This window comes from Sebastes umbrosus, chromosome 6 (genome assembly GCF_015220745.1).
Source record: "Sebastes umbrosus isolate fSebUmb1 chromosome 6, fSebUmb1.pri, whole genome shotgun sequence".
NCBI lineage: Eukaryota > Metazoa > Chordata > Actinopteri > Perciformes > Sebastidae > Sebastes > Sebastes umbrosus.
In genome coordinates, this window is record NC_051274.1 from 20,126,240 (window position 1) to 20,143,417 (window position 17,178).

The 17,178-nt window shown below is 34.7% G+C and overlaps 1 protein-coding gene across 1 annotated transcript; it reads left to right on the forward strand.

Moving 5' to 3' along the window:
• Positions 1–7,291: 7,291 nt before the first annotated feature.
• ddx20 (DEAD (Asp-Glu-Ala-Asp) box polypeptide 20) lies at positions 7,292–17,073 on the forward strand. Its single transcript, XM_037773692.1, has 11 exons — positions 7,292–7,532; positions 9,850–9,944; positions 10,932–11,100; positions 11,651–11,765; positions 11,961–12,103; positions 13,352–13,490; positions 13,633–13,691; positions 14,478–14,560; positions 14,710–14,815; positions 15,543–15,644; positions 15,767–17,073. The coding sequence occupies exons 1-11, from the start codon at positions 7,337–7,339 to the stop codon at positions 16,882–16,884; spliced, it is 2,325 nt and encodes a 774-aa protein (XP_037629620.1). The 5' UTR covers positions 7,292–7,336; the 3' UTR covers positions 16,885–17,073.
• The last annotated feature ends 105 nt before the right edge of the window (positions 17,074–17,178 follow it).

Consider the following 17,178-nt stretch of genomic DNA (forward strand, 5'->3'; position numbering starts at 1 on the left):
CAATCTATCTATCTATCTATCTATCTATCTATCTATCTATCTATCTATCTATCTATCTATCTATCTATCTATCAATCTATCTATCTATCTATCTATCTATCAATCTATCTATCTATCTATCTATCAATCTATCTATCTATCTATCTATCTATCTATCTATCTATCTATCTATCTATCTATCAATCTATCTATCTATCAATCTATCTATCTATCTATCTATCTATCAATCAATCTATCTATCTATCTATCTATCTATCTATCTATCTATCTATCTATCAATCTATCTATCTATCTATCTATCTATCTATCTATCAATCTATCTATCTATCTATCTATCAATCTATCTATCTATCTATCTATCTATCTATCTATCTATCTATCTATCTATCAATCTATCTATCTATCAATCTATCTATCTATCTATCTATCTATCTATCTATCTATCAATCTATCTATCTATCTATCTATCAATCAATCTATCTATCTATCTATCTATCAATCAATCTATCTATCTATCTATCTATCAATCTATCTATCTATCTATCAATCAATCTATCTATCTATCTATCTATCTATCTATCTATCAATCAATCAATCTATCTATCTATCTATCTATCTATCTATCAATCTATCTATCTATCTATCTATCAATCTATCTATCTATCTATCTATCTATCTATCTATCAATCTATCTATCTATCTATCTATCTATCTATCTATCTATCTATCAATCTATCTATCTATCTATCTATCAATCTATCTATCTATCTATCTATCAATCTATCTATCTATCTATCTATCTATCAATCTATCTATCTATCTATCTATCAATCTATCTATCTATCTATCTATCAATCTATCTATCTATCTATCTATCTATCTATCTATCAATCAATCTATCTATCTATCTATCTATCTATCTATCAATCAATCTATCTATCTATCTATCAATCTATCTATCTATCTATCAATCAATCTATCTATCTATCTATCTATCAATCTATCTATCTATCTATCTATCTATCTATCAATCTATCTATCTATCTATCTATCTATCTATCTATCTATCAATCAATCTATCTATCTATCTATCTATCTATCAATCTATCTATCTATATATCTATCTATCTATCTATCTATCTATCTATCAATCTATCTATCTATCTATCTATCTATCTATCAATCTATCTATCTATCTATCTATCAATCAATCTATCTATCTATCTATCTATCTATCTATCTATCAATCAATCTATCAATCTATCTATCAATCTATCTATCTATCTATCTATCAATCTATCTATCTAGCTATCTATCTATCAATCTATCTATCTATCTATCTATCTATCTATCTATCTATCTATCTATCTATCTATCTATCAATCTATCTATCTATCAATCTATCTATCTATCTATCTATCTATCTATCAATCAATCTATCTATCTATCTATCTATCTATCAATCTATCTATCTATCTATCTATCTATCTATCTATCTATCTATCTATCTATCTATCTATCTATCTATCAATCAATCTATCTACATCTATCTATCTATCTATCAATCTATCAATCTATCTATCTATCTATCTATCTATCTATCTATCTATCAATCAATCTATCTACATCTATCTATCTATCTATCAATCTATCAATCTATCTATCTATCTATCTATCTATCTATCTATCTATCAATCAATCTATCTATCTATCTATCTATCTATCTATCTATCAATCTATCTATCTATCTATCTATCTATCTATCTATCTATCAATCAATCTATCTATCTATCTATCTATCTATCTATCAATCAATCTATCTATCTATCTATCTATCAATCAATCTATCTATCTATCTATCTATCTATCTATCTATCTATCTATCTATCAATCAATCTATCTATCTATCTATCTATCAATCTATCTATCTATCTATCAATCAATCTATCTATCTATCTATTTATCTATCTATCTATCTATCTATCTATCTATCAATCAATCAATCTATCTATCTATCTATCTATCTATCTATCTATCTATCTATCAATCTATCTATCTATCTATCTATCAATCTATCTATCTATCTATCTATCTATCTATCTATCAATCTATCTATCTATCTATCTATCTATCTATCTATCTATCAATCTATCTATCTATCTATCTATCAATCTATCTATCTATCTATCTATCTATCTATCTATCTATCAATCTATCTATCTATCTATCTATCTATCTATCTATCTATCTATCTATCAATCTATCTATCTATCTATCTATCTATCAATCAATCTATCTATCTATCTATCTATCAATCTATCTATCTATCTATCAATCAATCTATCTATCTATCTATCTATCTATCTATCTATCTATCTATCAATCTATCAATCTATCTATCTATCTATCTATCAATCAATCTATCTATCTATCTATCTATCTATCTATCTATCAATCTATCTATCTATCTATCTATCTATCAATCAATCTATCTATCTATCTATCAATCTATCTATCTATCTATCTATCAATCTATCTATCTATCTATCTATCTATCTATCTATCAATCAATCTATCTATCTATCTATCTATCTATCTATCAATCAATCTATCTATCTATCTATCAATCTATCTATCTATCTATCAATCAATCTATCTATCTATCTATCTATCAATCTATCTATCTATCTATCTATCTATCTATCAATCTATCTATCTATCTATCTATCTATCTATCTATCTATCAATCAATCTATCTATCTATCTATCTATCTATCTATCTATCTATCTATCTATCTATCTATCTATCAATCTATCTATCTATCTATCTATCAATCAATCTATCTATCTATCTATCTATCTATCTATCAATCAATCTATCAATCTATCTATCTATCTATCTATCTATCTATCAATCTATCTATCTATCTATCTATCAATCAATCTATCTATCTATCTATCTATCTATCTATCTATCTATCTATCTATCTATCTATCAATCAATCTATCTATCTATCTATCTATCTATCAATCTATCTATCTATCTATCAATCTATCTATCTATCAATCTATCTATCTATCTATCTATCTATCTATCAATCTATCTATCTATCTATCTATCTATCTATCTATCTATCTATCTATCTATCTATCTATCTATCAATCTATCTATCTATCTATCTATCTATCTATCTATCTATCTATCAATCTATCTATCTATCTATCTATCAATCTATCTATCTATCTATCTATCAATCTATCTATCTATCTATCTATCAATCTATCTATCTATCTATCTATCTATCTATCTATCTATCTATCTATCTATCTATCTATCAATCTATCTATCTATCTATCTATCTATCAATCTATCTATCTATCTATCTATCAATCTATCTATCTATCTATCTATCAATCTATCTATCTATCTATCTATCAATCTATCTATCTATCTATCTATCAATCAATCTATCTATCTATCTATCAATCTATCTATCTATCTATCTATCAATCTATCTATCTATCTATCTATCTATCTATCTATCTATCAATCAATCTATCTATCTATCTATCTATCTATCAATCAATCTATCTATCTATCTATCAATCTATCTATCTATCTATCAATCAATCTATCTATCTATCTATCTATCTATCAATCTATCTATCTATCTATCTATCTATCTATCAATCTATCTATCTATCTATCTATCTATCTATCAATCAATCTATCTATCTATCTATCTATCTATCAATCTATCTATCTATATATCTATCTATCTATCTATCTATCTATCTATCTATCAATCTATCTATCTATCTATCTATCTATCTATCAATCTATCTATCTATCTATCTATCAATCAATCTATCTATCTATCTATCTATCTATCTATCTATCAATCAATCTATCAATCTATCTATCAATCTATCTATCTATCTATCTATCAATCTATCTATCTAGCTATCTATCTATCAATCTATCTATCTATCAATCTATCTACATCTATCTATCTATCTATCAATCTATCAATCTATCTATCTATCTATCTATCTATCTATCTATCTATCAATCAATCTATCTATCTATCTATCTATCTATCTATCTATCAATCTATCTATCTATCTATCTATCTATCTATCTATCTATCAATCAATCTATCTATCTATCTATCTATCTATCTATCAATCAATCTATCTATCTATCTATCTATCAATCAATCTATCTATCTATCTATCTATCTATCTATCTATCTATCTATCAATCAATCTATCTATCTATCTATCTATCAATCAATCTATCTATCTATCTATCTATCTATCTATCAATCTATCTATCTATCTATCTATCTATCTATCTATCTATCAATCAATCTATCTATCTATCTATCTATCTATCTATCAATCAATCTATCTATCTATCTATCTATCAATCAATCTATCTATCTATCTATCTATCTATCTATCAATCAATCTATCTATCTATCTATCTATCAATCTATCTATCTATCTATCAATCTATCTATCTATCTATCTATCTATCTATCTATCTATCTATCTATCTATCTATCAATCAATCAATCTATCTATCTATCTATCTATCTATCTATCTATCTATCAATCTATCTATCTATCTATCTATCAATCTATCTATCTATCTATCTATCTATCTATCTATCAATCTATCTATCTATCTATCTATCAATCTATCTATCTATCTATCTATCTATCTATCTATCTATCTATCAATCTATCTATCTATCTATCTATCTATCTATCTATCTATCTATCAATCAATCTATCTATCTATCTATCTATCTATCAATCAATCTATCTATCTATCTATCTATCAATCTATCTATCTATCTATCAATCAATCTATCTATCTATCTATCTATCTATCTATCTATCTATCAATCTATCAATCTATCTATCTATCTATCTATCAATCAATCTATCTATCTATCTATCTATCTATCTATCAATCTATCTATCTATCTATCTATCTATCAATCAATCTATCTATCTATCTATCTATCTATCAATCAATCTATCTATCTATCTATCTATCTATCTATCAATCAATCTATCTATCTATCTATCAATCTATCTATCTATCTATCTATCAATCTATCTATCTATCTATCTATCTATCAATCAATCTATCTATCTATCTATCAATCTATCTATCTATCTATCTATCAATCTATCTATCTATCTATCTATCTATCTATCTATCAATCAATCTATCTATCTATCTATCTATCTATCTATCAATCAATCTATCTATCTATCTATCAATCTATCTATCTATCTATCAATCAATCTATCTATCTATCTATCTATCAATCTATCTATCTATCTATCTATCTATCTATCAATCTATCTATCTATCTATCTATCTATCTATCTATCTATCAATCAATCTATCTATCTATCTATCTATCTATCAATCTATCTATCTATCTATCTATCTATCTATCTATCTATCTATCTATCTATCTATCTATCTATCTATCTATCTATCTATCTATCTATCTATCAATCAATCTATCTATCTATCTATCTATCAATCTATCTATCTATCTATCAATCAATCTATCTATCTATCTATTTATCTATCTATCTATCTATCTATCTATCAATCAATCAATCTATCTATCTATCTATCTATCTATCTATCTATCTATCAATCTATCTATCTATCTATCTATCTATCAATCTATCTATCTATCTATCTATCTATCTATCAATCTATCTATCTATCTATCTATCAATCTATCTATCTATCTATCTATCTATCTATCTATCAATCTATCTATCTATCTATCTATCTATCTATCTATCTATCTATCAATCAATCTATCTATCTATCTATCTATCTATCAATCAATCTATCTATCTATCTATCTATCAATCTATCTATCTATCTATCAATCAATCTATCTATCTATCTATCTATCTATCTATCTATCTATCTATCAATCTATCAATCTATCTATCTATCTATCTATCAATCAATCTATCTATCTATCTATCTATCTATCTATCAATCTATCTATCTATCTATCTATCTATCAATCAATCTATCTATCTATCTATCAATCTATCTATCTATCTATCTATCAATCTATCTATCTATCTATCTATCTATCTATCTATCAATCAATCTATCTATCTATCTATCTATCTATCTATCAATCAATCTATCTATCTATCTATCAATCTATCTATCTATCTATCAATCAATCTATCTATCTATCTATCTATCAATCTATCTATCTATCTATCTATCTATCTATCAATCTATCTATCTATCTATCTATCTATCTATCTATCTATCAATCAATCTATCTATCTATCTATCTTTCTATCAATCTATCTATCTATCTATCTATCTATCTATCTATCTATCTATCTATCTATCTATCTATCTATCAATCTATCTATCTATCTATCTATCAATCAATCTATCTATCTATCTATCTATCTATCTATCAATCAATCTATCAATCTATCTATCAATCTATCTATCTATCTATCTATCAATCTATCTATCTAGCTATCTATCTATCAATCTATCTATCTATCTATCTATCTATCTATCTATCTATCAATCTATCTATCTATCAATCTATCTATCTATCTATCTATCTATCTATCAATCAATCTATCTATCTATCTATCTATCTATCAATCAATCTATCTATCTATCTATCTATCTATCTATCTATCTATCTATCTATCTATCAATCAATCTATCTACATCTATCTATCAATCTATCAATCTATCTATCTATCTATCTATCTATCTATCTATCTATCTATCAATCAATCTATCTATCTATCTATCTATCTATCTATCTATCAATCTATCTATCTATCTATCTATCTATCTATCTATCTATCAATCAATCTATCTATCTATCTATCTATCTATCTATCAATCAATCTATCTATCTATCTATCTATCAATCAATCTATCTATCTATCTATCTATCTATCTATCTATCTATCTATCTATCTATCTATACCCAACAGGGATTTTTCCCAACCTGGCAACCCAAAAACTTTGGGTTGAAAATGAATTGTTAAAGTTTATAAAGAAAAACAATGTGCACCTCTATAGACCTCAACTCCATCCTCTTTTTAACTACAATGGTTTACTAGCAGGTGCTCCTTCTTGTGGTGCAGCAGAGAGTAGGTCTCAGATCTCAGATCAGTTCTCCTCCCAGCCACCAGAGGGCGGTACCAACAAACAGCTGCAGCTCTGAGGAGCATTAAAGCAGCACAGTTTCATCTCCGGCTGGTAAACAAGACCAGGCAGTCAGTCAGCATGGAGACCTCCGTGAGGAAAGCAGCCCACGACATAGAGACGCGAAAGCGGACGGATGATGTGCTGCTGTCGGAGGGGATCGACTTCAGGTCTCTGTTGTTATCTGAGGCCGTGCTGGACGGACTGTCCTCATCCGGCTTCCAGAAACCCTCCCCGATCCAACTGAAGGCCATCCCGCTGGGCCGCTGCGGACTCGGTGGGTTCATTCACACTGTCACCACCACATGGGTCATATATGTGCTTCATAGTGGATGCATTGAAGGTTTCTGCTGACTGACTGACTGGATGTGTCCTCTGAATCTGCAGATGTGCATGTTGTTGTCAAGCTGTGCTGCAGACTAAATGGAGCCAGTTCAGGGTTGTTTTTAATTCATACACATTCAGCTCAAATAGCAGTCATAGAAAAACATGCACGATTAAAGGTCCCATATGATGCTCATTTTCAGGTTCATACTTGTACTTTGTGTTTCTACTAGAACATGTTTACATGCTTTAATGTTAAAAAAAACCTTTATTTTCCTCATACTATCTGCCTGAATATGCCTGTATGTAACCTCTTGTCTGAAACGCTCCGTTTTAGCGCATTTTAACGGAATTGCAACAGAATTGCGTTGCTATGCAACAGCTTGGGTCCATGTGTACTTCCTGTCAGCTGATGACATTCACATACACTGCAACCAGGAATAAACTGGGACACATTTAGTGAATGGAGCAAGTTCAGGGTTTTTATTAACACCAATTCATACAAATTCAGCTCAAATAGCAGTCTTAGAAAAACTTGCATGATTAAGAAACTGTGTATTAACCCAGTGGTTCCCAAACTGTTTCACGTCAAGGACCCCTAAACGGACACGTTGTCCCAGGGTCCCCCATCTAAGATAAGATGAGATAAGATATTCCTTTATTAGTACCTCAGTGGGGAAATTTGCAGTGTACAGCAGCAAAGGGGATTGTGAACTATTATTAGTTTTTATTGATTAGTTTGCTGTTTTCTTTTTTTTAATCAATTATTGATTAATCTTTTTGTGTATAATAATGCATATTTGGGCAATAGTCAAAAATGTAATTTTAAATTAACAGGAAAGCCCAATGTAACATTTTCATATGTCTTGTTTTATCTGATCAAAGTCAGATAAAAAAAAAGATTCAGTTTACGATCATATTACAAAGAAAAGCTAAGTAATTATTGTTTTATAACATGAAACCTGAAAATATTCTGTGGTGTTTTTGCTTGAAAAATGAAACGATTAATCAAATTGCCAAAATAGTTTTTATAGTATGACTGACTAATTGTTTCAGCTCTAATTTGATGACATCATGTTGCGCATTAAGAAACCCTGATGGGCATGTTTCATAGAGCGGAAACATTTAAACAATTATTTTTTTTTTAATTAATCCTCAATCATTATTATAGTCAATTACTCATGTAACTTGTTTCTTTCTAACATTATCTTGTTACAGCTTGTTAAATGTGAAGATTTGCTGCTTTTCTTTGAGATATATGACAGTAAATTAGATATTGCCAGATGGCTTTGTTGTTGTTGTTGGACATGAATACTAATATGAGTTCATGTGTATACGGTCTTTTCTATCATCCAGCATTAAGATTTTCTGACTGAAACTATACAACAATCTAATCCTTAAGTGTTGTGAAAATTAATTAATATTTGTAACTATACAGATGCCCATCTGTCCAATGTATACAGACTACAATTAGTGATTAACTGATGCTACTGAAAGCTGAAGATATCAGTCTTTTGTCTTAATAATTGACATATTATATGTTGACAAATGACATGTTTTTTTTGTTTAATCCAGGTTTTGAGATACAGTATTAATTTCTGCTTCCATGCTAATACAATGGAGGCAAATTTAGATTCTTGTGCTTACGGCATTGAAAAATGACATTGAAAAATTGAACCGCAACATATTTCGGTTCCAGAAATGGTGCCCCTGGTAGTCCGTTTAATCTTCAGTTTTTCGTAGTGACTATTTTCAGTAGAAAGTAGTTAAACGTTTAACACTGGCTGGTATTTCAGATCCTACCAGCATAGTCTGCATGGCTAGATACCACCCTTTTTACTTTAGGCTGCACGATGATGGCTCAATTTATTCACCTTGATTTTAAATCATTCTTTAGGAATAAAATGGTTAATTGTACTTTGATGTTTTACTTTCAGAAGAAAAAATTTGGAAACCGGATAAAATCATGTATACATAGGAGATATTTCCACTTGCAGGTTTGTCTGTGTAGTGAAAAAGCTCTCGCCTGCAGCTGTGAAGCAGAGAGCGGTTAATCACAGTGTACTTGAAGTAAACACCTCTGATTGGTCAGACAGTTTAGCCAGTTTGTGGATAGGAAGCACTTGATTCGATGCAGCAGATTGGGCACTCTGCACGGTGTAGCATCAATATTTCACGCAATCAAGTCTAATTAAATGTGGAAGCCCAAATTGTGACGGTGATTATTCAGACTAATTGTGCAGCCCTACATTGTCCGTCTGTTGTTTCAGATTTGATTGTACAGGCCAAGTCTGGCACGGGGAAGACGTGCGTGTTCTGCACCATCGCCCTGGACTCGCTGGTCCTGGAGAATGCTGCAACTCAGGTGAGCGGATTCTAGGGATGCGTGTGCTTTTTTAAAAAGTAAAGTATTTATCAGTCTTCAGGCATCTTTAATGCACTGGTTCCCAAACTTTTTCACATCAAGGACCCTTAAACTGACACAAATAAGACCACGGACCCCCATTTGATATGATTATGTCCCAGGGTCCCTCATCTGATAGAAAGTGTATAAAGCCCATAGTCATACATTCTGTCATTGTGTTACTTATGGATGGAATTATAGTGATAACTAGAATGGCAATCGGAGAGCGCAGACCTCCGCCAAGGTGCCTGACTTTAAAAACAGATCACAGCTCCCAGCTGGCGGTACCCTGAGGTGGTCGGCTTATTATTAACACGGTGTGTTTCAGTGTAACGTATCGGCGGATGCCTCTCTCATTCAGCAGCCTTGTTATGTCTGTATAACGCACCTCGGAGTCTCGCCACAGACAGACGGACAGACAGACAGACAGACAGACAGACAGACACCAGTGAAAACATAACCTCCTTCCCAAGGCCTTTGGACTTGTTCTCTTCTGTTATTGTTATGCATTGAATATAATATGACATATCTATAAAATATGTCACTTCAGTCAGTGGTCGTCAGCTTACTGAACGATAGAAAAAGGGTCCCTTAAGGAAAAAAGTTGGGAACCATTGTTCTAATGAATAATAATAATACAAATTCAGAGGGGAAAATAAAACTTTTATTTTGAAATTCACTACTGCTCAACAACAGGTGGTCATGAGAAGTAATCACTTTGGTTTTGAGGGTCTTAATCTGATGAGTTTAAGCTGCTCAGTGTCAGAAATGTAAATGAAAGAGGGCAATAAAGCATATAGGTACATCTGGTCATATTAGCTGCAGCGGGGTCTTACTGATTCGGGGACCATCCCACACCAGTCCATCCTTAATCTGCTGCCAATCAAATGTAAGTGGTTGTTGACATTTAACTTTCTTCATAAAACTGCCCCTGTCTTCCTCCTGCAGGTTCTCGTCCTTGCTCCGACCCGTGAGATAGCGGTGCAGATCCACTCTGTAGTGATGGCCATAGGCTGCGCCATGGAGGGCCTCGAGTGCCATGTGTTCATCGGGGGCCGGCCTGTGAGTCAGGACAAAACCCATCTGAAGAAGTGCCACGTAGCGGTGGGCTCACCCGGTGAGAGGCCAACGGACGATTACTAGGGATGCACCGATCCAACTTTTTCATTCCCGATACTGATAGCGATACCTGGGCTTTCCGGATCGGATACAGAGTACCGATCCGATACCAGTATTTAATTAATAAGCTCACTGTGCGGAAGTGATGGATCATTCTTTTATGTCTACAAGGCAACATCAGGTTTGACTTAAACATCACCTTCCTAACTTTATCAAACTAAATGTAACAAATAAATACATTCATTTACTGAATTGTTATTTATCATTAAAATAATAAATCATGCACCAGCAACTTGGTAAAAAATCTTCAAAATGAACAGGGATTAAAATTCAAGTCTATAATGTATATAGTATTTAAACATAAAATTGAATTGAATAGATCGGCCCCGTTGTCACCGATATCCGATCCAGCTATTTGAGTCAGTATCGGCCCGATGTCCGATCCGGTATCGGTGCATCCCTAACGATTACTAGAGAGGCATTGCCTGTTTATGTAACCGCCACACTGTTACTTGTGTTTTGTAACATGCATCTGGTTATGTATGCAGGTCGTATCAAGCAGCTTATCGAGCTGGGCATGTTATCCACCGCCAGCATCAGACTGTTTGTTCTGGATGAGGCAGACAAGCTGCTGGAGGAGGGCAGCTTCCAGGAACAGATAAAGTAAGACGGACAGAAACCGCTATAATCGTACTCCTATTTAATGATATGATACGGCAGCAGGATGGTGATGTTATTCAACCAGAGTTCTTAGACTGGAGCCAAATCTGTATAAATGAAATATCATTTAAATTGCACGCTCCTTTACAAAAACGCACATGCTGAAATTCACCCACCCTCCTCCACTTGTCTCCTCAGCTGGATCTTTTCCTCTCTGCCCGTCAACAAACAGATGCTCGCGCTCTCTGCCACCTACCCAGAATCCCTTGCTCAGCACCTTACCCGCTACATGAGAGAGCCCACTTTTGTCAGACTCAATCCCAAGGACATGGGCCTCAAAGGTAAGACCATGGTCAGGTGTGCTGCTGTCATTGTTACCACAAAAAGCTAATTTAAAGGGTTAAAACATAACTTTATATTAAGCAGATTACTTAGCCGATCAGCTATGTCTAGTTAAAGTGATGGTCTGGGTGTTTTGAAGTGGGGTTGTATGAGGTTACTTATCCATAGTCAGTGTCTACCTACAGTAGATGACGGTCGGCATGCCGCCAGTTTGGAGAAACAGACATGAGTTACCACACGGAACCAAAGTCATGTACTGCTGTGGACGGGGGCATCAGCAAAATGTATTTTATTCACCTAAAAGAAAGGCTCACCTAAAAAAAAATCAATATCAGTTTAAGTGTATGCAATATTTAGAATATTTTCACCACTTTCCAATGAGGGAAGTGAAGCCGTTGTATCCATCTATGCTCTTGCCAAAACCACCAGACTACATTGAAAAAACATGTAATTTTACCGCACAGAACACAGGGGTTGCTGGTCTTGTGTGACTTTGGCGAATCCAAACTAACCAATAGTCGCACAATAACACTAACAAACTAACCGATCGAGGCAGCGGTAGACCAGCGACTGCTATGTTCTACGAGGTAAAATTACTTTCAATGTAGTCTGGTGGCTTTGACAAGAGCATAGATGGATACAACGTCTTCACTTCCCTCATTGGAAAGGGCTGTCTGACGGCATGGTAAAGCGGGACCTGCTGACCGTCATCTACTGTAATACTGTAATACGGTAATACACTGACTACGGATACAACCCCACTTCAAAACACTCGGAACTATCCCTTTAACATATTTAAACCGTACAGTTTCAACAATTAACTGCTGTTTTAGCTAACAGAGACTACCCATAATAAGACAACATTGATGGGTTAATAAAGTTTGTAATGTGACATGTTTTAAAGTGTTATTTCCTGGCAGAAAATGTTCTTTCTTCCTGAAGGGTGGGAGAGGATTGACAGTAAGCAAAGAGTAACATAATAAAGCCCGTTCTGAAAACACTCATCTCTTTGACAGAATCAAATTTCGGCCTCATGTTTACCTTTTGAAGTTTGTGATTAACTTTGTTGTTGGTGGAAAATGGCTTTTTTTGAGTCTGAGATAACGAGCCTTGATTTTAATTCACAGATACAGTGACTGTGTACACACATCCCACCAAAAGCACTCTGGCTGATTTCCCGGGTGTTATGTTTTTTAGCTTGACTTGATATTCTCCCATGTATGTTGTCCTTGTGTGCCCACCGCCAGGTCTGAAGCAGTATTACAAGCTGGTGCAGTCCCATCCGCTACCTCACAAGATTTTCGAGGAGAAGGTGCAGCACCTGTTGGAGCTTTTCAGTAAGATCCCATTCAACCAGGCTCTGGTGTTCTCCAACCTACACACAAGGTATTTTAATGTTCACCCATGGCCTCATAGGTTCTCTTGATTTATCTTTTTTTTATCACCAAGAAAAATACATCTCATTCATTAGAATCTGAAAATTGATGATGATGTTTGTCTGAGAAACGGTGTTGGTTTGCTCCCACAGGGCTCAGCACCTGGCAGACATCCTGTCCTCCAAAGGTTTACCTGCTGTTTGTATCTCAGGTGAGGAGATGGGGATTTTTGTAGTAATGACATGATATCTCAGTCAACAGAAAATGTATTGATGATCATTTTATTGATCATTATAGGGGCTGCGACTAATGGATTATTTTCATTGTCGATTAATCTATTCTCTAGTCTATTATTTTCTCAATTAATTTGATTAGTTGTTTGGTCTATAAAATGTCGATCAGTGTTTCCCAAATGTCTTGTTTTGTCCACAACTCAAAGATATTCAGTTTACTGTCATAGAGGAGTAAAGAAAGCAGAAAATATTCACATTTCAGAAGCTGGAATCAGAGAATTTATACTTTTGTTTTTCTTAAAAATCACTCAAACCAATTAATCAATCATCAAAATAGTTGGTGATAAATGTAATAGTTGACAACTTATTTGATTTTAATCGATTAATCGTTGCAGCTCTAGATCATTAATTGAATAATAGTTAGAAGTAATAGTAAAAAAAAAGTCAAAATGTCAAATATTTGATGGTTACATTAGCTCACATTTCTGTTTTTTGTGAGATTGTAAATTGGCTACTTTTGGCTTTTTTCGCTGTTTGCCAGGCATCTGTTTGGGGTTGTGTAACTTGTCATAGGCCTCTGTCATTATTTGACATCTCATACAGTTAGCAATTAATTGACTAAATGGAAAAAATGACTGATTGCAAATGATCTTGAAGCGTTTGTCATTACATTTTGGCTTTTGTGAAAGACATTCTGGCTTTCTGAGCAGGAGCTGATTTCAACTGATGTGATTTAATGTGACTGTGTGTGATGACGTGTGCAGGTGGTCTGACTCAGGACCAGAGACTGGAGGCCATGTCCAAATTGAAACAGTACCAGTGCAGGGTGCTCATCTCCACTGACCTGGTGAGACACACACACACGCACATCCTCCATTGTGCTGCTTTCCACATGACACCCATCTTCTTGTCTTCATGTATCTCTTATAAGTGTTATACAAGGCTTTATGATCAGTTTCTGTTCTTTAATCCCAGTTGTTCTTCCCTTCCTCTCAGACATCCAGAGGTATAGATGCAGAGAAAGTGAACTTGGTGATAAACCTGGACGTGCCGAAAGACTGGGAGACCTATATGCACCGAATTGGACGGGCTGGCCGCTTCGGTTAGTCTCCAATACTGTTTGGTTGAAACAAGCAATTAGAATCAACAACAGCTGTGTGTTGTGTGATATTGAGCATTTACACATTTTGTGAAATCACCCAGAATGATCCACATTTTGATAAAAGCAACCTGTTGTTTCCAGATGTGCAGACTGACTTGACTCAAAACCCCAAACTAAAATAGCTTAAATTTAATTTTTGCTCGCAGTTAAAAAAAAGATGAATTGCTTTGTTTTGCTGCATTCATTCATTCTTATTCAGAGGGAATGTTTCAAAGATAGCATATATTTTCAGTTTCAACATTTTCAAGTAGTAAAAAATCATATAGCAACAGATGCAGCCCATTGTTGATGTTCAGTGTTGCAGCCTTCGCAGGTATCCGTTTCTCTCCTGGTCGTGTATTATTTGTATAAAAACAGTGCGTTTCAGCTGTTAAGTTGCTCTGAATTGGACTTGATCTGCTTTAAACACCATTTTGAAGATTAGCTCAAGTATCTGCAGTATTAGCAAGTGCGACCCACCTGGCAAGGTCAAGAGGTCCCTAATCATCTGCATTTAATTATAATCATCTTAACTCAACTTGTGCGTTGTCTTGGAAACGGAGGGTAATTCAATCTTTGCTTGCGCACACTTTCTGTCTCTCTGTGTGTACCTGCCATCCTCTCACCCTCCTTCATCCCTCCCTATTACTTGAATGGGTTCTCATCAGGATTACGTTTTGTTTTGTAGGCACTCAGGGGTTGGCTGTTACCTACTGTTGCCATGGCGAGGAGGAGAACAAGATGATGGCCATCGCTCAAAAGTGCGGCCTGAGTTTGTCTGCGTTGCCATGTGAGTTCTGCCCACATGCCTGTGAAGAGTTTTACATGTGTATTTTTTTTCCTCTCTTTTAAAACAAAGCCTTTAATTCAATGTGATTTTATTAAATTTGTTTTGGTCTTCTGTGCTTTTAGCCACCATAGAGTCCGGGTTGATGGACGAGCCATGTGACTGGGATGTCTGCGCTGAGGCCTCCACTCCAGGACCCTTACCACAGCTCTCCTCCCGGACAGAGAAGAAGAAGAAGCCTGCCAAGCCGATCGCGGATCAAGCTCCGGAGCACAGCGAAGAGAGGAAGCCAGAGAAGATCCGTCCAACACCCAGGCTGGGAGCACGCGAAGAAGGGAATCCTAGAAACGTATATCCTGCAAAGGAGCATCTTCCTCGGGCGGCGCCCACTCGGAAAGAGATGCAAGACGCTCTGCCAAAGATCCCTCCTCTCAGCTCGTTCAAGAGTTGTGGGTCAAAGTTTATGACCTTTGAGGAGGCTGAGCAGGACTTCCACAGCTTCATTACCACCGGGTTGGGAAGGTCAGTGGAGGTCATCAGGGAGTTTGGAGGTCGAGAGGACGAGGATCCAAACGGGCACAGAGAGTCGTTCATACTTAATGACGACGGTGCTCAAAGTTTAAAACAAAAGAGACGACGATGGAAATCTGACTTTTCACCTCCAAGGTCAGTTTCTGGTCCCTCAAACTCGCACGAGGATGACGAGGCAAATCAGACCAGAGGAGTCGAACACAGAGCGATCACTAAGCCTCAGCCTGAAGCCAGACAAACACCCGCTGTGTCCAAACCAAAGGCAGGGACCACTATATCCAAAGCTTCTGCACCTGAAATGTATCACCAGACGGCCTGCGCATCAAGCGGGAGAGCTCTGTCTCAGCCCGAGAACTACGACTCCGCACCGATCCTTGAATCGAGCGGGCATCCCAGTCAGACGGCTCCGGCAGAAACGGGCAGAAGTGGATCCAGAAAGATTAAAGAAAAGACTGGGAAACGGTTTTCAGAGAAGATGAACAGAGAGCAAAAGAGGGAAAGGGATGAAGAAGAAGAACATGATGATGATAGTGAAGAAGAGGAGGAGTGGAGTGCTTACTGGAGAGCCAGCTACAGAGCCTGGAAGGATTACTACGCCTCCATGCCTCCTTCTCCAGAGCAAGGTTACCACAGCTACTACAGTGTAGCCCACAACTGGATGGCAGCGTATCGTATGAACGCTGTCTACATGGAAGAACTCTTGAAACACTGACCTATTATCTAGATACTGTTGATCAGGACATCCAGTTTTCTAGTTAGAATATGTGTCTGAATGTCCCCTGCAAAAAGTGAATTGCACTTCTGGTCTCACACATTGCACTTAATTTCTTTGAGTGTGTATTTTTTTCAGTGAATTCATTCCAGTTACTTTTCTATTAAATAACTAATATGGAACATCAAAGCCCTCTTTTGTTATAGCTCTACACATTCACATGCTGTGAAACTATCTCATGTTTTTATATTAAGCCATTTGTGCCCATTTCATTTCTTTTAGTGGAAGCGTTCT

Bases quoted from the DNA above. Each gene is read 5' to 3' on its own strand.
- ddx20 (XM_037773692.1), top strand. From the start codon at position 7,337: ATGGAGACCTCCGTGAGGAAAGCAGCCCACGACATAGAGACGCGAAAG. The intron at 7,533-9,849 runs GTGGGTTCATTC...CTGTTGTTTCAG, and splicing joins GCTGGGCCGCTGCGGACTCG to ATTTGATTGTACAGGCCAAG. The intron at 12,104-13,351 runs GTAAGACCATGG...GCCCACCGCCAG, and splicing joins CAAGGACATGGGCCTCAAAG to GTCTGAAGCAGTATTACAAG.